Raw genomic sequence first — 23,605 nt, 5'->3', positions numbered from 1 at the left:
TGTGCAGCAAACATCTAAAAAGGCAGTGAAAGGGATTTTATTCATGAAATTTGCACTCATCCAATCTCTGCTTTAAAAAAAAAAAAAAAAAAGTATGCACAATTTCATATATCCAAGACATTAAACGAATGCTGCTCAGCAAAGAAGTCCAATCAACACTGTTTAAATAGCGAGTCATCTTAGAGAGATATCTGCATGGCTAAAGATGTATAATGCTACATTCAAATATAAATGTTAAAAAAAAACAAAAAAAAAACTTGCAGCAGTTCAGGCAAGGAAGTTGGCTAACAAACCAGCAGTAATCTTTTTTTTTCCCCCAGATAAATGAGGTGGCAGTTAAACAATGATTAAGATCCACTCGTTAAAATTCATTCATGAGAGGTTATTAGCTGCAATGCTCCCATCGAGGCACAGCTGCACAGCTTTCCTTCAGCAGCCGAACCCGCAGCAAGGCTTGCCACCCAGCGGGGCACATCCCGCAACGTACACGGATCAGCAGGCAGAACGTGCTGGCCTGCGAGTTCTGAACGTGCTTGTGGCGCCAGCAGATTGTGCAGAGTGGTTTGCAGTGGTGGGAGGCATAGTCCCACTGTTCGGGTTAACTGATGAGAGGCAAAGAGCCCACCCCAGGGGCTCATGATCCTGCAGCCCAACAGAATCTGTTTCTGACTGAGCTAGGAGCCCTAAGGAGCAGGTGGAAACTGCCAGCGCACCCTCTCCCCCTCCAAAACCAAAAAAAAAAAAAAAGTAGAATTTGGTGTGGGCTGGTGCTTCATTATTGATGTCTTGTGCTTCCTTAGGGGCAGAAAAAAAAATCACCTTATTTATGTGTTATTTTTATATACCAACATTTGCGCTGCATTAGTCTATTCCTTGCTATTCAAGGATTCCTCCTTCTCTATTGTCCCCTAAGGAAGACGTTCTTACCCTGACAAAATTCAGAACTAGCCAAAGAGTCACTAGAGGCACATCTGCCAGCTAATTCTTTTTTTCTCTTCACCTCACCTCTCCCCCTTTATAAGTCCACATCCCACTAACTAGCCAAACAAACTCACAAAGAGTTATACCACACATCCATGCCTATGTGGAACTATTGTTTTTAAAACATATATATCAATCAAAAATAGCAAGTTTGGAAAAAAAAATTCTTATTTTAAGTACTAACTAATTTTATTCTTATTTTTGCAGAGTCAGTTCATATGACGTAAGTTGAGATGTTTTCACAAAAAAATTCAGAACATCCTCATTTTTCTAAAGGAGTTACAGAACTCTTCTGTTGAACTCCCCCGGATGCCCGACTGTCTCAAGCTTTGCTACACCTTTTATCTGCAACCACAGCATGGGGACACTACCCCATTAGGTAGGAAATCCTCAACCCCCTAGCTTTACACACAGCTAGCAGTCTCAAGCAGCCAGGTCATTCTGCACAGAATCCGGCTCTAGATAACACATCCTTTAATTTTGTTTTGATTTATGGTTAGATTTGTTTTGACAGGGTAGCAGGGAGCATGCTTCTAGTGAACTTAAAATTATTGAAAGGTGGTGCACGGACAGCACTTGAAACCAAAGTCCTACACGTATTCACAACACAGCTATATCAGAGGCACCACTATTTCTTTGTACTGCCCTACCAATATGCCCTTCCCCCACCCTACTAGATGGGGTGAGAGGGCAAATCAGTCAATCTGTCTGGGCAGTCTTTGTCCTGTCTGTTGAGACTGCCAACTAGAGTCACATTGTGTCAGTAGTTGTGCAAACTAGGGAGGAGGAACAGCCTAGTGGTTAGAGCAATGGGCTACGAACCAGCAGACCAGGGTTCGAGTCCTGCTGTTGCTCCTTGAAACCAAAGTCCTACACGTATTCACAACACAGCTATATCAGAGGCACCACTATTTCTTTGTACTGCCCTACCAATATGCCCTTCCCCCATCCTACTAGATGGGGTGAGAGGGCAAATCAGTCAATCTGTCTGGGCAGTCTTTGTCCTGTCTGTTGAGACTGCCAACTAGAGTCACATTGTGTCAGTAGTTGTGCAAACTAGGGAGGAGGAACAGCCTAGTGGTTAGAGCAATGGGCTACGAACCAGCAGACCAGGGTTCGAGTCCTGCTGTTGCTCCTTGTGACCTTGGGCAAGTCACTTTACCCTCCATTGCCTCAGGGACAAACTTAAATTGTAAGCCCTCTGGGATAGGGAAATACCTCCAGTACCTGAATATAAACTGATGTGATATCTCAGATCGAATGTCAGTATATTAAAAAAAATAAATAAAAATAATGTGCCCACCTGTCCATTGAATTGTGCAACTCGTTTCACCTAGGTAACTAAATGGCTTTTGATCACTACTGACCCAAGTCTAAATTGAATTGGTGACCTAAGAGGGTCTGCCATATTTCTTTGACTACGATGAATTTTCCTTAGAACTACAAAAAACAAGTTCACACAACAAATGTATACACTTTTGCATGTCCATGAGTAGAGTGCAGTAAATGCATATTTAATGGTGTAATGAGAACTTCCTTTTTATATATATATATATATTTTTTTTTTTATTTTTTTTTTAGAAAAAACACTCCCTACGGAGTGGGATACAAGCACACGCCAACAATTTATAGATTACAAACAGTTTTTATTAATATTTGAAAAACATACATTCAATATAATGGGTATAGTGTACTCGTCATAGCAGTTGGAGGCGGATCAGATTTCAATCTGACATCAGCCCCTGGTACATATACCCCTGCAGGAAGTGCAGCTCTTCAGTATTCTCCTCGAAAAGCATTGTGGATATATGTGTGACTGACTAATTTGATTAACTTGATTAACTTTATAACTTGGTTAAAAACTTTATAACTTGATTAACTTGGTAAATTTGATCTGGTTGACTTGGCTATAGCTGAAGACTGCCAGGATACTCAACCGGAAAGCGTCGCCACCCGGTTGGGTGGGGTGTCCTAGGTGAATGAAAACATGGCTTACCCTCGAAACATTCGAAGATCCATGCGTAACGGCAGCCAAGGGTGGGATGCTGAGTCCATCTGTCTACACTAAGGAAAACAAAATTATCAGGTAAGTAATTTCTCCATTTCCTAACGTGTAGTAGATGTACCAATGGGATGTATAAAAGCTACTCCTGAAGCGGGTGGGAGGCTGTCCGTGACCCACTTAGTACTGTCCTTGCAAATGCCGTGTCCTCCCGAGCCTGAACATCCAGGCAGTAGAACCTGGAGAAGGTGTGGATGGAGGACCATGTCACTGCCCTGCAAATTTTGGCGGGCGACAGCATTCTGTTTTCTGCCCAGGACACTGCCTGGGCCTTGACCTGTAGAGGCGGTGGCTTGCCTGCTTCTACGAAGGCCGCCTTGATGACTTCCTTGATCCAGTGGGCTATGGTTGCCCGCGAGGCCGCTTCCCCTTGTCTCTTCCCGCTGTGAAGGACAAACAGGTGGTCCATTTTTCTTATGGGTTCCGACATTTCCAGGTATCTGGATAGGAGTCTGCCGATGTTGAGATGGCGTAGGCTACGAGCCTCTTCCAAATTCTTCAACTCATGCGGCGATGGTAGCGAGATGGTTTGGTTAAGATGGAAGTGTGACACCACTTTGGGAAGGAACGAAGGGACCGTGCCTAGCTGGATGGTTCCCGGGGTGAGTCTCAGGAATGGTTCACGGCAGGACAGTGCTTGTAGCTCCGAGATGCGTCGGGCTGAGCAAACTGCCAGTAGGAATGCTGTCTTTAAGGTTAACAGGTGGAGTGACAGACCTCGGAGAGGCCGGAAGGAGTTTCCTGCTAGAAAATCCAAGACCAGGTTGAGATTCCAAAGAGGTACCGGCCACTTTATTGGTGGGTGGATGTGTTTAACTCCTTTTAGGAAGCGTGAGACGTACGGGTGAGAAGCAATGCTGTCGCCCTCACTCTTGGAGCTGTAGCATGACAATGCGGCTACCTGTACCTTGATGGAGTTGAGGGACAGACCCTTCTGTAGCCCGTTCTGTAGGAAATCCAGGATCATGGGAACTTTAATTGAGCGTGGTATGATGTCGTGGTCCTCGCACCAGGCTTTGAATACCCTCCAGATCCTTATATACTTTAAAGAAGTAGAGAACTTGCGTGCTCGGAGTAGGGTGTCAATTATAGCCCCCGAGTACCAGCTCTTTCTCAGGGGAGCCCTCTCAATGGCCAGGCCGTAAGAGAGAATCGAGCTGGATCGGTCCTTGTTGAAGCAGGTCTCTGTGTGGAGGCAGTGGCAGGGGGTTCCCTGCTAGTAGTCTTCTCATATCTGCATACCACGGTCTTCTTGGCCAGTCCGGGGCCACCAGAAGTACTAGTCCCCTATAAAGCTGTATCTTGTGAATGATTGCACCCAATAGGGGCCACGGCGGGAAGGCATATAATAGGGTCCCCTGTGGCCAGGTCTGTACCAGGGCGTCGATCCCCTGGGACTGAGGTTCCCGCCTGCAGCTGAAGTACCTGGGTACTTGGGCATTGGACCGGTTTGCCAGGAGGTCCATGTCTGGTGTCCCCCACCGGTTCACTATTATCTGGAACGCTGCGGGCGACAGCTTCCATTCTCCTGGGTCTAGACTTTCTCTGCTGAGGTAATCCGCCGTGATGTTGTCTTTCCCAGCGTTCGGGGCAGCTGAGATCTCCTGGAAGTTTACTTCCACCCACGACATTAGGGGGTCGATTTCCAGAGACACCTGTTGGCTTCTGGTTCCCCCCTGATGGTTGATGTAGGCCACTGTCATGGCGTTGTCCGACATTATTCTGACCGCTTTGCCTCAGAGACTGTGAGCGAATCTTAGGCAGGCAAGTCTGACCGCCCTCGCTTCTAGGCGGTTGATGTTCCATTCCGACTCTTCTGCATTCCACTGCCCTTGGGTGGTTAACTCCTCGCAGCACTGCCCTTTGTGCGCGTAGATGTGCGTCTAAGTCGCAGATATGCGCTCAGGCCGATAGGCGCGCGAGGCGCGTAAAACTTATGAATGCGGCCCTTGTGCGTGTAACTTTATGCGCACATGTACCTTGTGCGTGTAACTTTATGCGCACATGTATTTTGTGCGCTGGGATTGAGACGACGGACAGAGCAGCGAATAGGGTCAATATGGTGATGGTGACCACGAGGCAATATGGCTCGGAGGGTCTCCACGTGGGAGGACCCTTGAAACTAACCAGGGCCTGGCCCTGCTAGGGCGGATCAACCCGGTGGCACAGGTCCCAGCCGGCGACCTGTGCGACTCTTCGAACCTCGGAGACCGGAGTCTATGTTTAAGATTTCTACCTTACCTTGTCTTCGGCGCCTCCCGGTTTCGTCCCGGGCGGTCTACGGCTGCAGGGGGAGAGGGCAAATACCTTCACCGCCGCGCTCGAGGATGCACCCGCTGCCTCTCAGCTGTGCCTGAGATTGGGGGCTAGGTCCTCGCCGCGATTCGGCCGCCGGACCGAGGCTCACCTCCGAGAGACCATGGAAATCACCTCGGGAATTCTCAACTGAGGGAGGGACCAGAGGGTATCACCGCAGGAATCACCGCAGGACAGCGGGGCTCGTCTTCAGAGGTAAGTTTTCTTCCGAATTTGGGTTTTCTCCATTGAATTTTGTTCTAACGCTTTGAGAGCGTGCAGATAGTCCTTAACTGCTATGGAGACAGAAAATACTGGAGAGCTGCACTTCCTGCAGGGGTATATGTACTAGGGGCTGACGTCAGATTGAAATCTGATCCGTCTCCAACTGCTATAACGAGTACACTATACCCATTGATCCTGAGTCCATCTGGTACACGCTAGGAAAAAAGAAGTTCTCATTACACCATTAATGTGTACACATGGACATGCAAAAAAGTATGAACATTGACATTCAAAAGTGTATGAATACTCTGGTATCACAGTGTTCCACTGAATATCTTCCTTCCATCAGGTCTCTGAGATGCCAATTATATCTGCCTCTTCATTAGAAATAATTGGTATCTAAGAAACCTGATGGAAGGAGGATAACCAATAGAGTGGATCGAATTAGTGGACAGGTGGTGCTATATATTAAGAAGGGCATTGAGTCAAACAGGATAAAAGTTCTGCAGGAAACAAAATGCAGTATAGAATTCTTATGGATATAAATTTTGTGTGAAAAAGGGAGATAAATAGAATTGGGTTGTATTACTGTCCACCTGGCCAGAATGAATAGACAGATAATGAAATGCTAATAGAAATTAGGGAAGCTAACAAAATCAGCAGCACAGTGGGCGATTTCAATTATCCCAGTATTGTCTGGGTGAATGTCACGTCAAGACATGCTAAGGAGGTGAAGTTCATAAATGAAATAAACGACTGCTTCATGGAGCAGCTGGTACAAGAATCAAAGGGGGAGCTATTTTACAATTCATCCTTAACGGAACACAGAATTTGGTACGAGGTTTTGGGGCCACTTGGCAATAGTGATCATAATATGATCAAATTTGATTTAATACCTGGAAGGAGGACACTAAATAAATCTACTGCGATAGCATTTCAATTTCAATAGGGAGACACTGATAAAATGAGAAAAATGATTAGAGAAAAATGAAAGGAGCAGCTGCCAAAGTTAAGAGTTTACAGTAGGCATGGACCCGATTTAAAAACCCAAACAATATAATCCAGGGATAGAAAAAATGTACAATATAATCACAATAACTCCTCCTGAAAAATGTGTTGCTTGATGATTATTAATAGCCAATTTCTTTAAATTGCAATATGGTATACACCTCTTAAACCATAAAATATGTTTCATATAAAACTGTACCAATGAATTAACTGATAAAATGAGACGTTCGGATCACAGGGCTATATACATCTTAGAAGCCTACACCAGATGATTTCCACGCATTACAAAAAATGGAAGGAAGGCTAAACAGACTATCAGCATGGTTAAAAGTTAAATGAGAGAGGCTAATATAGCTAAAAGAACATCTTTCAAAAAATGCAAAAAGGATACAAATGAAGAAAGCAGGAACAGCTTAACACTGGCAAGTCAGATGCAAAGCACTGATAGGGAAAGCAAAGAGAGAATTTGAAAAGAAGCTTGCTGTTGACACAAAAACTTATATAAAATATTTTTCAGGTACATTTGATATTCAAGGTGGTGATTCAGAGGAACTGAAACAAATATCAGTGAACCTGGAAGATGTAACAGGGCAAATTGACAAACTAAAGACCTGGACCAGATGGTATACATCCTAGAGTGTTGAAAAAAAACTGGAAAATAAAGTTGCAGACATATTAGTAATTTGTAAATTATCTTTAGAATCATCTGCAATACCTGAGGACTCGAGGCCAACGATGTGCCAATTTTTAAAAAGGTTTCCACGGTGATCCAGGAAACTACAGATCAGTGAGCCTGTTGTAAGTGCTGGGCAAAACAGTAGAAACGATCATAAAAAACAAAATTACTAAACTTATTGATAGTCATAGTTTAATGGGATAAAGCCAACATGGATTTAGCCAGTGGAAGTCTTGCCTCACCAATCTGCTACATTTTTTTGAAGGTGTAAACCAACATGTGGATAAAGATGAGCCAGTTGATAAAGTGTATCAGGATGTCCAGAAAGCGTATGAGAGACTTCTAAGGGAATTAAAAAGTCATGGTATAGAAGACAATGTCCTGTTGTGGCCTGGAAACTGGTTAAGAGACAGAAAAAAGGAGAGAAGGGCTAAATGGTCAATTTTTTAAACGGAGAAAGATGAATAGTGGAATACCCCAGGGATCTATTCTGGGACCACCACTTTTTAACAAAGTTAGTGAGTTCCCCAATTGATTGATTTAGCTGGGACAGACGAGCTACATAAGAAGCGGGGTTCATTCAGCGAGGGCGGGGGGAGGAGGAGGAGAATAACTTCCTGGGCCCTAGTGCTATCATGGGGATGTATCTTCCTGCTTCTCACTTCTCTCAGCTTTGGAAACAATGATCAGGGCTATTCTCAGTTGTAAATTAGGTTCACCAGTGGCAAAAGAACCACAGACTCCAAAGATAGTGTTCAAATTAAAAGTTAACTTGCAGTAAAAAAAAAAAAAAACCAAGGTCCAAACCAGTATGGCAAAATCAAAACATCACCAAAAAAATCATAATCAGAAAAAAGCCAAAATCCATCCCCTGGGTATTCTTCTCCCAACTGAACCAGTGTCCTTTCAAAATAAGTCTTTCCTGTGAAAGGTAGGGAAACTCTTCCAGTATAAAGGGCTGGAGAAATGAAAATCCAATAGATCTCAAAACAGTTAACTTCAAATCTCAAAGTCCAAAAAACTACAAAAATCTCAGCAAATCTCCAGTTTCTGTTGTTGACTGGTCACGAAGGCAAAAGATCCAGAGCCAAAGCCCTTTGAAATTTCTCAGATAACTTGGCCCAAAAATCAACAGCAGCAAAAAAGTCTTCAAAATCTCCAAAAATCTTCTTCTCTTGGTTAGGCCACCTTGGGGATGGAAAAGACCCTCTTATTCTCTGAAACTGTTGAACGGAGAGTCCCACCAAAAATCTTATTCCCTCTCCTGAGATTCAGGGATGATCTCAAGCTCCTTTCTCTTCCCATAGCCGGGGAGGAATCCAAAAAAAGAAAACCCGCTCCCGCTGCTCACTGACAAAACACTGAGAAAATGTAAGTGCCAGGCAAAGCCCCATCACACCTACTTCTAAGTGATCTGGAAATGGGAACAGTAAGCAAGGTGATCAAATATGCAGCTGACAAAATGATTCAAAGCTATTAATTCCCACGAGGACCGTGAAAAACCATACGAGGACCTTGCAAGACTGGGAGACAGGGCATGTAAGTGGCAGATGACATTTAGGGATAGATTTTTTAAAAAAAGCACGATCGCGTACTTTTGTTTGCGCAGCAGGCGCAAACAAAAGTACGCTGGATTTTATAAGATACACGCATAGCCGCACGTATCCTCTAAAATCCTGGATCGGCGCGCGCAAGGCTGCCAATTTTGGGCAGCCTGCGCGCGCCGAGCCGCGCAGCCTGCCTCCGTTCCCTCCGAGGCCTCTCTGAAATCGTAGCGGCCTCGGAGGGAATTCTCTTTCGCCCTCCCCTCACCTTCCCCTCCCTTCCTCTACCTAACCCACCCCCCCCCCCCGGCCCTATCTAAACCCCCCCCCTTACCTTTGTCCCTAGATTTACGCCTGTGAGAAGCAGACGTAAATCTACGCGCGCCAGCAGACTGCTGGCGCGCCGTCTTCCGACCCGGGGGCTGGTCCGGAGGCCTGACCACGCCCCCGGGCCGGCGCCATGCCCCCGAAACGCCGTGTCATCCGGTCCCGCCCCGACACGCCCCCTTCGAAAAACCCCGGGACCTACACGCGTCCCGGGGCTCTGCGCACGCCGGGGGCCTATGGAAAATAGGCGCGCGAGCAGGGCTTTTAAAATCCGCCCCTTAATGTGTGCAAGTGCAGAATGATGCAATTAGGTAAGAGTAACCCAAATTATAGCTACACAATGCAAGGTTCCACATTAGGAGTCACCACTCAAGACAAAGAACTAGGTGCCATTGTTTATAATACGTTGAAATCTTCTGCTCAGTGTGCAGCAGTAGCCAAGAAAGCAAATAGAATGTTAGGAATTATTAGAAAAAGAATTGAGAATAAAACAGAGAATATATTAATGCCTTATGTTGTTTAATCTCTAATAACATAAGACACTTATCTAAACACAACAGTAACCACATATTTAATCAAGCAATATTCACACGAACCTAACAAAAAGGTACATTAATGCCGAATTAAACATCTCAGAGCTCCCACTGTCATACTTAAAAAATGAGTGGTCAAAAATGCATTATAATTCGGAAGCACACGTTTCACATAGGACATCATCACTCCTGGAAATCAGTTCCTTCTAAACTGATTTACAGTCACAAATTTCAGGTCTTACATTCAAACAAGGTCAGTGATATCACCATTTCTTCTGGCTTGATAATTTGTCGACACTTCTGTCATTCACCTGAGAGTAAATCAGAGGCTTCGCTCAACACAATGACATAAGCACACTAACCTTTCCGCAGCACTAGCGAAGCACACGGGACAGGTAGCCGAGCACCCAGCTTTCTCACACTTCCGGTACTTCTTCTCAGAGGGCTCATCCTCCTCCTCTGTCAGATCATTAGCCTTCTTTTTCACCTAATTGATAAGACTGTCAACAATTAAAAAAAAACCAAAACAAAAAAAAAAGTCTAGCACAACATTAAGAGGAAATGTAGTATTACGGGGCCAAATTTTCGGATTGCCCACACAGCTGCAAAGCACCTGCTCAACTTTGCCACCAACTCTCAAAGGGAAAAAGCATATATGCATGTTCACTGTGAAAACCGCCTAAGGAAAAAGGACCTGCACATGCTTTTCACCTCCTTTTTGTGTTAGTACTTTTTTTTGCCTAGAAGTACACATGTAATTTCAATCCCTGCCCTAAACCTGTCCCCAGGAACCAACTGCAGGTAAAAGTGCACTCATAGTAACATTTCATGTGCACTTACACCTATAAGCAATTCTTACAGCCAGTTTACCCAGGTAAAAGGTTTTCTTTATCCACAGACATGGCTTTGAAATTTGCCCTCTTCAAGATACTCCTGAAGAGTATCCTTGGGTTTGGATAAAAATGTTTGTCATAAACAACTGTTCATCGAAATAAGAGTTCACAATAGTGGAATTCCCTGTATTAAAAGGTCAGTGCAGATTGCTGATACAGCAAATGCTACATGCTGCCCATTTTGTTATAGCATGGAAATGGAAATCAGTACTGACCCTGGGCGACTGACGATCCCAGATGAACTCTGAGGGCTTACTTGAGAAGTTAACCTTTTTGTTATGTGATAATGTCAAACTGTATGACAAGATTTGGGACCTGTATTGCCCAGTTCTTATAGCCTGGACTGGCCACTGTTGAAAACAGGATGCTGGGCCTGTAGTCTGACCCAGTATGGCATGTTCTTAAGTTTTATAATTCCCAATAGCAGCTTTTGCTCATTATCATTATGTTATATTTTACTATGTTGTATGCTGAGGTACTGTATTGCATTTCAGTGCTTTGTGCATGTTCTGACGAATACAAAAAAAACCAGTTAAAAAAAAAAAAAGGGTCAGTGCAAGCTTCTGTCTGTATAGTTACAGTCTACTCTCTTGCCTCCATTGTTAAATTATACATCTTACCTGATAATTTTCTTTTCTTGACTACTGCTAGACCAGTCATCACTTTTGGGATATTTCCCTTCCAGGAGGAGACACAGACCAAGCCTCTTTGGACTTGCATGTGACATCAGGTCCACCATAAGAGGGGTGAGGTTTGAGGCAGCCTGCAGTAGTCTATTGCCAGAGATGATCCATACCCAGTTGCAGACCAGTAAATAAGTGAAACAAATAAGTAATGAAACATTGTGGTGATAGGACTTAAAGCAACTCTCCAAATTGTCTCTGGTTTCGTCCTGGATGAGCTTGTCAAGTACTTTGTTCACTTCAAACCAAATTATTTACATGTCTTGCCATGTTCCTATTTTTTTTTTTTTTTGCTCTAACACAAAGGAAATATGGATATGCAAACACCTACCCTCCCCTTTGTTGTGACAGACGACAAAAGAAATTTCTTTAAACTAGTAAACACTTGGTCACTTTGTGGGGAGGGAACTAGACTGGTCTAGGATTAGTCGAGGAAAGAAAATTATCAGGTAAGATATAATTTAACGATCCTTATCCTACCGCTAGACTCTTGGGATGTAATAAAACCATTAACCTGTTGGCGGGAGACTGCAAGAGCAGCCTTCAATACCCCGACTCCAAATGTTGTGTCCGCATTGGTCAGTATGTCCAGTCTATAGGAGCTTTGTTTAATGAGTGCAAGGATGACCAAGTGGCTGCCTTGCAAATCTCCTCCGGGGACACCTTTGACACTTCCGCCCAGGAGGCTGCTTGGGTTCTCGCTGAGTGTGCCCGTAGCCCTGGTGGAATTGGTTTACCTCCCAGCAGGTGTGCTGATCCAATGGCCTCTTTGATCCATCTGGCCAGAGTTGCTTTGGAAGCTGCTTCTCCTTTCCGTGGACTAGCAAACAGTATGAAGAGTCTGTCTGACTTTCTAAAGGCATGCGTATCTTTCAAATATCTTAGTAATATCAGTCTGGCATCCTTCCCGGCCTTCCTTTCCCATCCTGCTTTTTTCAAAGGCTAAGGTAACAGTCTGGTTTAGATGAAACACAGACACCACCTTCGGTAGGAAGGAGGGAATAGGTTTGAGTTTGATCACATTTTCGGAGATGATCAAGAAGGGATCTCTACAGGAGAATGCCTGTAGTTCGGAAATTCACCTTGCCAAACACGGCCACCAGAAATGCCGCCTTGAGGAACAGATCCTTGAGAGAGGCTCGTTTTATCAGTTCAAAGGCTGGCCATGCTAGCACTCTAAGGACCAAATTAAGGTCCCATGAGGGGACCAGAGGGCCAAGGGTAGTCCGATGTGCTTTACTCTTTTCAGAAAGCGACCTACATCTGGATGCATTGCTACCTACTTGCTTTTTATTGGGCCTCTGAAACAGGAGAGAGTTGCTATCTGTATCCTAAGGGAGTTGAGGGCTAGACCCTTATCTAGATCTCATTGAAGGAAGTCCAGGATTTGAGCTGTGGCCACCTTCCAGGGTGAAAAAACCCATTTGATGACAGAAGCTTTCAAACAGGCGTCAAATTTGGATATATGCCAGTGATATGGAGGTCTTTCGGGCCCTCAGCATAGTGGATATTACTACTGGTGAGTAACCTTTATGGCTTAAATGTGTCCTTTCAAGAGCTATGCCATAAGATGGAATGGAGCTGGCTTTTCTATTGCTACTGGGCCTTGATGTAACAGGCCCTGTTCCAACGGGAGGCATAGGGATATGTCTACTAGTAATCTTTTAAGGTCTTTATACCATGGTCTACTTGACCAGGCTGGTGCAATCAAGATTGTCAAAGTTGGGTGTTTTTCTATCTTGTTTAAAGTTCTCCTGATCTGGGGCCAAGGAGAAAATGCATTCAGGAGGCCTTCCATTGGCCAGGGGCTGATCAGTGTGTCTATTCTACAGGAGCCATCTCCCTCCTTTGGCTGAAGAACCTGCTTGCATTTGCATTGGCTCAAGTCGCCATCAGATCCATGGTTGAGAATCCCCATTTGGTGGTGATTTTGAGGAATGCCTCCTGACTGAGTTCCCAATCTCCTGGGTCTAGCCTGTTCCTGCTTAAGATGTCAGCCTGGATGCTGTTTGTTCCTTTTATATGAACTGCTGATAGAAGGCTCAAGTTCCGTTCCGCCCAGTCGCAGATCTCTGCTGCCTCCTGGGCTAGAATCTGGCTGTGGGTTCCTCCTTGGCAGTTCATTTATACCCTCTGCTGTCACATTATCTGAGAGTATCCCAATTGGTTTCCCTCTTATTAGGGGGTGGAAAGCTATAAGAGCTAGCCAGATGGCCCTTAGTTCTAGTCTGTTTGCTGAGCAGGCTCTTTTCTGTTCTTCACACTGTCCCAAACAGTGGGCCCCCTCACCTGAAGCTGCTGGTGTCCACAGTGACAACCAACCATGGTGGCGGATCCAACTCATCCCTTTTAGTAGGCTGGATGGATCTTTCCACCACCTCAAGCTATTGCTTCTTAGAGGAAGTAAGGGTAACTGCTGCTCGTAATCCATAGACATGGGAGACCATTTGGGCAGAAGCACTTCCTGCAACGGGCACATGTGTGCCCTGACCCAGGAGACAAGATCTATTGTCGCTGCCATGAGGCCCAATAGGTGTAAATCCCAGATTTTGGGGTATCTTTGCCTTTGAGGTCCTGAGCATGGGGAATTAGTTTTTCCCCCACACTCTTTTGGGTTAAGTAAACCCTTCCCTCTCTCGTGTCAAACCGTGCCCCTAGAAACTCTAGGGACTGGGTGGGTGAGAGATGGCTTTTTGCAAAACGTTACGACCCAGCTAAACTGCTACATTACGTGCAAATCTGTTCGTATGGCCTGTTCGCTCTCCTGGAGCTATTCAGTTGGGATCAGCCAATCTTCCAAGTATTGATTGACTAGTACCCCCTTGTTTGCATAATGCCACTGCCACTACTACTACCATGACCGTGGTGAAGGTTCTCAGATCTGTTGCAATTCCAAAGGGAAGAGCTTGGAACTGGAAATGTTGCTTCAGAACACAGAAAACGCAGTAGCCTCTGGTAAGAATTCCTTATCCTTGAGATCTGGTCTGGACAAAAGGAGCTATCCTTTTTGGGGGCGACAAAGTATATGGAATACACTCCCATGCCCTGCTCTTGTACAGGTACTGACATCACTGCTTGTAAGGCCCACAGTTTGTTCAAGGTGGTCTTTATTGCTGAGCTTGGGGATGCTATAAAAGTTTGAGGAATTGGTTTCATTAGCTCGGGGGACATAAGCCTCTCGAATAACGTCTAGGACCCACTGTTCCAAGGTGATATGGGTCCACTCTGAGTAAAACCAATGTAGGCAACCACTGACTGGAGTTATCTGCAGAGGGACCCCTTGTCACTGGGTCAGGCAGTTGGTACCTGCTGCCCTGGGAAATTCATTCCTTGGCCTCTTGACTCCTCGAAAGGGCTGGAATCTGGTCTTTTGAGGACGCTGAGGTCCAAGGTTACTGGGCCTGTATCTCCAATAATCCCCAATTCTTTGATGTCTCAGGTTACTAAGGTTGCCTCGTGGCCCATCTTCTGGCAGTCTCTGAGGCTTAGTCTCTCCAAGATTCTTCATGAGTTTCTCCAAGTCCTCTCCAAATAACAGGCTCCCACTAAAAGACAATTTTCCTAAACAAGATATAGATGTCTCGTCAGCTGTCAAGTTTCAAAGCCATAAAAGCCTCCTTGCTGCCAAGTCTGAAGCTGCTGCTTGAGTGAACATCCTAAGGAGATCATAAAGGGCATGGTCCCTGGGTCGCTGGGATAGCAATGTGCCCCCCCCCCCCAGAGAGGGGGAAGGAAGTCGCAATCATTGCTTAAGGGTGACACCAAGTGGCCGAATTTGGGGTCCATGATTGTGGGGTTTCATAAGGAGCCCTGGTGCATGGCCCCAAGCCCAGGACCATTACTACAATGATTGACTAGCTATATGGTTAGGGCAGGAAAGATATAAGAGAGGAAAAAGTCCCCAGGTAGTTGTAAAGACTCATGGCACCTGATCCCAACCCTGGTTCTGTCTGAGCTGGATGTACAAAGGAGCAGTAAGAAGCTGTCAGCTCGAAATAAAAAATTATTTTTGATGCAATATTTGACCCCACATTCTAGTATTCAACTCTTCAACATTCTGCGGTTCCAACTACTGTTATACAGTCGCACATACGCGCAGCACTCCTGCTTTTTTGGTGGCAGTAATTATTTGCTGAAGTTCAGCAAACTTTGCTTGCTGCAGGCACATGGCAGCATAAACTAGGAGAAACAAGCCTGTCTGCATGAGAATTTGAACTGAAAATAATATGTTCAAGCAATCTCCTTGAAAATAGGAAGGTGAAGCTTCACTGCTTCCCTTTAAGAAACTTGGCCTGTACAGAACAGTTGTAGGGGCAAGAAGCATAAAGTGCACCGAAGTAAAATGTAATATTTAAACTGAAAACATAAAAAGTGCTCGAGACTGCAGCATTTTATTAAATAAAGAAAACAGCTATGACAAGCTGCTGCACTGAACAAACAGTCTATGCTACAAAAAACTTGAGTCACATAAATGGAGATGTTTAGCTGGTGGCATTTTTTTTCTCCTTCTGCAGAAAGTTATTTGGCTTCATTCACAGAGATTTTCATACCACTAGACTTCACAGAGGCCAACCTAAGGTACAGTACTTTTGCCTTCCCAAGCCCCAAAATATTACCTTGGACACCATTTGGGATGCTATTACAAATTTATCTTCACAATTGGGTCAGTTTGCATCCCAATACCAGGGTCTTTCCAAGGCCATGCAGGCTACACAAGGGCAAGTTTCTGTTTTATTTCAGAATACAGAATTGTTTGACTCCCAGGAAACTGCCATACAAGGGCCATTAGCTGCTGTTTCTAAGGGTCACCTATGTTTGTTAAATAAACTCAAGAATTTAGAAAATACTGTTCGTCAACTTAAATATTCGCATTACAAATTTTCCTAAGAGGCTGACGTCTCCAAAGCAAATTTTTACAAATAACTTTTTAAGACTTTGAAAATTCCACCTGTCTCAAAGGTGTATTATTTGTCTTCTGTTCAAAAACCTTTGCAGGAAGAAGGTGAGCTTCAATCTTCAGAGGACTTTCACTTTTCTTTTTTGAAAAATTCTTCAGATAATGGGGTTGTGCCATCTTCCCTTATAGTCACTCTTGCTCTTGATTCTAACAGGGTTTTATTATGAAGTTGCTTTTTCGTAAGAGGGAAGTTCCCTTTTTCGCCTTAAAAGTTCATATTTACCCCTGTTCATTGTATTTTCCACCTGCTTCAGTTTTTTGTAAACCGGCATGATATGCCCTATGAATGTCGGTATATTAAAAGTTTCATAAATAAATAAATATTTTTCCTGATGTTGAAAAGGCAACTCAAGTAAAGAGGAAGTAAATTCTAATATTAAAACTTGCTGTAATTAATTTGTGCAGATTAAATATCTCTCGCTTGTGAAAAAAACTTTTTAGTGACACTTATAAATAATCTCTTAAAGTGGCCATCATAAAGCACTGGGTCCACCTTACGGTTTTATGTCTGTTAACCCAAAATCTTGTGCTTAAAACGATTTAATCATTAATCACTTAGAGATATAGTGTGCAGGATGTGAATCCAACAATTCTAAACACCATCCAAAAATGTGTGTGCATTATTTTGACTTTATTTTCCTTGTAAATATGTTGTAAAATTTAAGGGGTTAAATGTCTCTTTTGATCCTTCTCAACTGACTAATTTTCTTAATGTGAAGCAGCCACAGACAACATCCTCTCACATATGGATCTTGGTCTTTCATCCTCTCTAGTCACTTAAGAGGCATTACATAGAATATAAGAAGGATTTTCTTCAGTTCTTGGTAGTTGTAAATCTTCTAATTAGTTTCCTACGCTTTTTTGATTGATTTCTGTTATAATTGTGGACTGACAGGACATGAGAGATTAGTATTTATTTCCTTATACTTATTTTCTGTTATTGTTAAATCTGCATGTTGTTCTAAACAAGTGTTTTTGCTTGGATATAGAATGTAAATGCAATAAATAAAAAAAATTCAAAATAAAACAGGCCAATGAGCAAACAAGGCAAAGTTAAAATCTTCCTACCTGTCTCCCAGATGATCGCACAGGAAGGTTATCAGGGGACAGGTCAAGAGAACTTGACTTTTTCTTTGTTCCTTTCCTTGAAGTTGACATTGTACTCGAGAATCTGTAAAACAAAGTTTAAGCAATGATGCAAGCTCTAAACTGCAAACACCAGCTAATCAGATACCTTAATTATTTAGCATATAGAGCCTGCTTTTCTCCTAAGACTGTCTCAGCATGCAAGTTCTCAGACTGAATGCATGAATAGAGCGCACTCAAAAGGGTTCATGGATTAGAAAGAGATGGTGGTCTCTGCACAGCAAGCTTTGGAAGAGTACTCCATTAGGATTGCTGACATTTGCTCTTATCTGCTGCATGAATCTGAAATACACACTTGACAAAACTCATATCATCATCATACCATTACATCCTATGAGAGGAAAAGAAAAATGTGGCTCCTTCAGTCCCTGAGTTTCCTGATGAACTTTGCTGAATTAAACCTGGTTCTGCTTCAAGGAATTCAGTTCATAGAAGCCTAGTAAACTCATTTTAGGAAAAGGTGTTTTTCCCCATCAAAAGAGCCATATTGCTGATGGCCACATTGCTGAAGGTCTATCCTTCAACAAGACTGAGTGTCAGCAAGATCGATCTTGATCCTTCTCGCACATATGGCTGCTGAGGTACATGTGGTTCCTCTGACTCATCTACACATGTGGATACTTCTGTGTGACGTGGGTCCAAGGATTGTGGTCCCCAAAGGAGAATAATCAACCACCTGGAAATGCGAATGATCTGCTGTGTCCTAAGGGCTTTCTTTTGCCGCCTTTCGGGAAAGAGAATCTTGATCTAAGTGGACAACCAAGTGGCCATATTCTGCATAAACTAACAGATAAATACAGGCTCTTATGCTCTCTGCTAAGTGGTCCTTCAAATGTGGTCATGGGCAGGATATCATGATTCCCGAACTCCCAGAAGACTTACCTACTGGGAATCCAGACTACATTGGCAAACTGTCCTAGCAGTATGTTTTATAACTGCACGACTGATCTTTGGATAAAGGTATCACTGATGATTTTTTCAGTTGCTAGGGAATAGCAGTGATTGACCTATTTGCCTCAGAAGGCAATAGAAAGGTCAAGAAGTTCTACTCCATGCATCTGAGTAGCTACAGATCATCTCCCAATGCTTTTTTGCTAGACTGGAGCATCCGTCTACTCTGTGTATACCTGCAATTCCTCTGATTGCCAAGACTTTCCAGAAGGTCCTTCAGGACAAGGTGAAGAAATCCTCATAGGACCAGCTTGGCCATGGCATGTTTGATATCCGTATCTTATCAGTTTGTCATTTCAGTCTCCTGGTCCATTGTGTTCTCTTATATCCTTCAGGCTCAAGTGTGCTAAATGTCCAAGATGTTTTACAGAAACTTTGTTTCCCAGAAGTTCTTTGGACTGCTGTGTGTTGATTGTCCAAAGTGATTCACTGAATCTTCTTCCACCCGACATTGCAACGTTTCTGAAGAAAACTTCATCAGGGGCTTGTCGCACACATTAGCTTCCCATGTGGAAGTACCGATATTTAAACAACAGCCTTCAATATCTGGGCAATAAAACTGCCGCACTCGCCTTACTTGTTCACAGCATGCGCAATGATGGGTGAATAACATTGGACAATCAACACACAACAGCCCAAAGAACATTGGGAAACAAGAAAAGGCTCTGCAAAACATCGTGGACATTCAGCAAACTTGACCTGAAGGATATAAGGGAGCACTTTTCCCAGAATACCTAAGCATTCAGTTAAGTGCAAACTTTAATTCCATTGTATGATGCCTAAGGATCTGTTTTAAATGCTGCAAAAAAATTACTCAAAAAAAATATATGAACTCACATGGCAAAATGACCAATGATTATTAATTCACCACATCATAAAGGATTTTGAAGCACTCGCATGGTGCCAGTCCGGTGCTATATGATGGTCACTTACATATTTATCATTTAAGTGAGTTTTTTCCCCCCCCACTATCACAGTAGCTCTGCACTGATGACACAGACGGAGTACTGTAAAATAAATGGTTCGCCATCATGAGTTTTTTCAGTGCCATAGAGAATGCTGGGACTTGCATCAAAGAGGCTATCTCCTGGTTTGGTGTCAAGTTGGGGCCCAATCCGGCAGAGCCCTGTACTCACTGCCCCAATCTTTTCTTTGGCTGTGAGGGGATGGCACCGAAAGAAGTTCCTAACTTTATTTAGGCATCCTTCACAGCACTTCACCCAGACCACAGACCTCCATACCACATTCAACCCCTGATCCAAGATGAATCTGGGAACCAGTGCCCTAGAGGGGAGAGAGGAAGCTTTCCCATGTGTTTTGGAATGAGAGGGGAGAAAATGTGTCTCACTTTTCTATGCTGAGATTCTGGCGACGCTTTGCTCCTTGTCAAGAAGAGGCTCCGTACTCAGCCTCATGCCAAGACTCCAGGCTCTCATTTGCCAGCATCTTCCTTAGGGCCTCCACCTTCCAGGAACAGTATTACCCTAGGGGACATCCACCTAAAGGTAGTTGGAGTTATGGCCAAGGCCCAAGCAGTGACAGCAGATGGAGTCTGTATCCTTGACATCCAGTGCTCAAAATGCAGGCCTTGAAGCTGCTGACGAAGAAAGACTGAGAGGCTAATGAGGCAGTATATAATTGCAGGAATTCTTGCACACGCTCAGTAAAGTCTTTACTGAACTTCGCGTGCTGGATCTGTGTTGATACCACTGGATGATGTCACCTATGTGTGATGGCAAATTCATAACTGCTTGCTAATGGAGAACACTGGATTCTAGGCTGGCCAATTCCATAGTGGTCAGCAACAAGTACAGAATCACCACTCTAAGAGTGGGCTTCACAACCAGTTACTTAAGACATACTGTTTGCCATGATTCCAGTATCCCTCTACTAAATGTCTTGCAATTGACACTTGTCAGTCTAAATCTAATGATTTAAGATCCCATCTACCAACACTTTTTCAGATGCTATCTTTTGTATAATTATCATCATTCTCTATCTTCCTAGTGATGGAGTTCTGTAGGTTATGTCTACATAGATACTAGCCCTTTTAAGTGTGGGGTTTGTTTGTTTTTTTGAGACAACCTAAAGCAAGTGTTCCTTCCCAACTTTGTATTTCGATAGCATTTATTTTGTCCTCTAAGATACACAGTTAAGCTCTCTCTGTTGAAGAACCAACTTAATTTTCTAGGTATATTTGGAGATTTATTTTTTGCATTATGTTTCATTTTGGCTTCAACTGGCAAATGGCCATTGAAAATCAAAATTGCCAGTACTAGCCATCAACGTGAAGGAAAAGCGTAAGGTCAGTCGCGATTAGAAAATCTAGGGAAAGCGCAGATGATGCAGTGGCAGTGCTTCATGCTGCCACGTGAGCAATCAGCTTCTGTTCCTCAGATAATCAAGGACTAGGGGATGCTGTGAAGGCAGCACTTACAACCTTAAGAGAGGAGGGAGTCCCATTAATTGTGCAACGGTAACATCTATTGGTAAGACTCAGGGGTCCAATGGACCAAAAGTTCCAGAGGAAACCCCGGTCTCTAGTCCCTGGCTGAAGAACTGAAACTCTAATGACTGACAAGACAGAAGCAGAAGGGAGTTTAAAAATGCCAAGGAAAAAACCCTGGGGGCAGTTCCAAATAAAAGCCAAAGGCAGCACAGCCTCAGTAAGGGATGGTTCTGAATGACCTGGAAGACCAAAGGAACAGGAGGAAACCAAGAGAGGAAAATAAAGTGTCTCTCTCTATCTAGACCTAGCAGCAGCATCTTTCTCCTGCAGCATCTTCCTGTTCCTTCAGGCTTCCAGGTCAAGCAAAACAATTTCTTACCAAAGCTGTGGCACTGCCAGCCACTGCAGATGCACAGATACATACATGTCTGCGATTATACATGCACAAATATAATATTTAAACCTTCCTAAGTGACACAAAATTTTTAAAATAAAGTGAAAGGGTTTCAATTCCCTTCCTACAATATTTGCTGGGGGGGAGGGGAGGTCAGGTCCATCAGTGGGCTTGTGTACATCACACACTGCTCTCCAGTGAAGACGTAGCCTAGTGGTTAAAGAAGTGGGCTGAAAACCTGGAATCCAGGGTTCAACTCCCACTGCTGCTTTTTGTTACACAGAGTAAATCACGTCACCCTCCCTTGCCTCAATTACTAAGCATTTTTCCCATAGACACAGAATGAGAGAAAAGCCTTAGTAAATCAGCTCTTAATGTAATCTGCTTTAAAGTGTATGGAAGTAGAATTATAAATCAAAGAAATTCAAAGAAAACTAGCAGTAATTTTACTGTTTCTTTTATGCCTCTAAAAAGATGTAGAGCACTAGCCAGTCACAATAATAAATTAAGTCAAAGCTGGAAAAATTCAGAAAATGCTCACACACATCCCCAGAGCACACTAAAGGACCAGATACAAATTTCAGGCAAACAGCCTGCAAGCCAGTCTGCATGCATAATCTAGAAAGAACCTATCTTTTCCCCAAGATTTAAATTTCCTACAACTTCAGGAAGGGAATAAAACATCCACAGAAAATACTGTGCAAGCAAAACCTTTCACCCAGTATTTGGAATATTCCTATAAGATTTTAGATGATCCAGCAAATTGCAACACCTGCCCACTCATACCCAGCACAGGGAATCTAAGCAAGTGCTGATATAGAGAACCAAACTTACTACTAACAGAATTAAAAAAAAATGCTAGATAATATATGAAGCAGCTAAAGTGCCTCTAGACAGCAAGGTCTTGGTGTCATTAGGGAATGGTAGTTAAGGCCCTCCTTGGGAGGCCACTGAAGACCAAGGCACAATGATATTTTGGAACTAGCTCCAAATATGCCCGATGGGGTTAATCCAGTTCAGGGTTTACTCCACAGTATGCAGAACCTTATAGTCTTCCTTTCTACTAGGGACCTTAATAGATACATCAGATTTACAAGGCTCTGCATGCAAGAGTAAACCCTGGACTGGATCAACCTTGTCGGGCAAATCTGGAGACAACTGGCAACTCTATATATACCAAGGGTTTGTAAACCAAGGTATTTCTAGGGAATATAATGGTCTCTATTCCCAGAATGGCCAGAATCACACTGACCATTCTATCTTCCGCTTTAGCTTACACAATTATCCCAGGGAACACATTTAAGTTTGAAATGATGTGCCTTATTGTGAACCGTTGTGACGGCAACTAGCCTAAGGACGGTATAGAAAAGATTTTAAATAAATAAATAAAATAAAACAAATCCGTAACTGGATACTAAGAATATGCAAACAGTTATACATAAGATGTGCCAAAAGTTTACGAGAGCCCACCAAGCTTCATCGCCTCCACTACCGTCCTATAACATATCCAGGCTCCACCTACCCCAGCAAATGAAAAAAAAAACCCCAATACCCTAGAGTTCAACATGATAAAAAGAAGGCGATGGTACGCCGGAGTGCAAGGAATTCTGCATAAGACTTCTGATTTTGGAATATAGCAAATAAAACACACTCGAAACAAAAATCGGATTTTTGGGTTCTAACCAATACCCCGGAAACCAACCTGCCAGTTGATTACGTCATCACCCACGAGAAGAGAAGCGAGAATCCTTGTAACCAGCCTGCCACGGCTCCAGGGCAGGAGGTGGATGGGTGGAAATGATCGGCAACTTCCTCCACCAAACAGAACATTCTTTGTCATAAGCCCCGCCCTCCGATCATTTTGATTAGCTAGCGGAGAGACGTTTCAACCCGGAAGGGTGTATGAGTTGCTGGATCGGGCTACGATTTTACACCCGTTGTGCGGGACAAATATTTATTGTTAGGAATGGGTTAGTATTCAGCTGGATGAGTGGGTAGCTGAGTATTAATAGTCCTATATGTTGCTGGCGCGTTTTGTTCTTTGCCTCGGGCAGCCCAGCCAGCAGTCGCAGAGTGATGATGACTCGGCTGTAGCCAATCACGGATGACTGGAATAGCAGGGCAGATACAGAACACGGATGGAGAAGGAGGGTATAAGTAATTGCATTGAGGGAGAGCCCTTTCAGCAAATTTCCATCGTGTTACACTCATTTTTTTTTTTTTTTAGAAAGCAGAACTTTCTGCTTTTAGCTCTGAATCTTCTGAATTCTCCCCTTATCTGGAACCTGAAGCCGAAGCTGCTGCCCCCCCGAACACTCATACACTTTACCCTATTGAAGCCTCCTAATCCAACTTCTGCCTGGGAAGGGGAAACAGGACTGGAATTCTTGTAAGCCCCAGATCTGCAGAAGGAGATCCTAGGGACTTCTCTCTGAGATCGTTAGGATTCTGCCCAGCCTTGTCCTCTTTCTCAGCAGCTAA

General features: G+C 43.7%; 1 protein-coding gene across 3 annotated transcripts in view; it reads right to left on the bottom strand.

The window, feature by feature from the left end:
- The window catches only part of KDM1B (lysine demethylase 1B), a 174,385-nt gene extending 151,418 nt beyond the window's left edge, over positions 1-22,967 (bottom strand). Inside the window, exons 1-3 of one of the 3 annotated variants that reach the window (XM_029590738.1) lie at positions 22,827-22,967; positions 17,253-17,355; positions 10,014-10,138 (exon numbers count right to left, since the gene is read on the bottom strand). In XM_029590738.1, the coding sequence (XP_029446598.1) occupies positions 10,014-10,138; positions 17,253-17,342 (215 nt within the window). In that variant the 5' untranslated portion in view covers positions 17,343-17,355; positions 22,827-22,967. Of the gene's footprint in view, positions 1-10,013; positions 10,139-17,252; positions 17,356-19,629; positions 19,652-22,646; positions 22,801-22,826 lie in introns of those variants that run through there. The other 2 variants (XM_029590740.1, XM_029590739.1) reach the window with 2 other exon arrangements.
- Positions 22,968-23,605: the final 638 nt, after the last annotated feature.

This window comes from Rhinatrema bivittatum, chromosome 2, assembly GCF_901001135.1.
Source record: "Rhinatrema bivittatum chromosome 2, aRhiBiv1.1, whole genome shotgun sequence".
Classification (NCBI taxonomy): domain Eukaryota; kingdom Metazoa; phylum Chordata; class Amphibia; order Gymnophiona; family Rhinatrematidae; genus Rhinatrema; species Rhinatrema bivittatum.
Note: the sequence above shows the minus strand (reverse complement) of the source record. Positions and strands in the feature narration are given on the sequence as shown.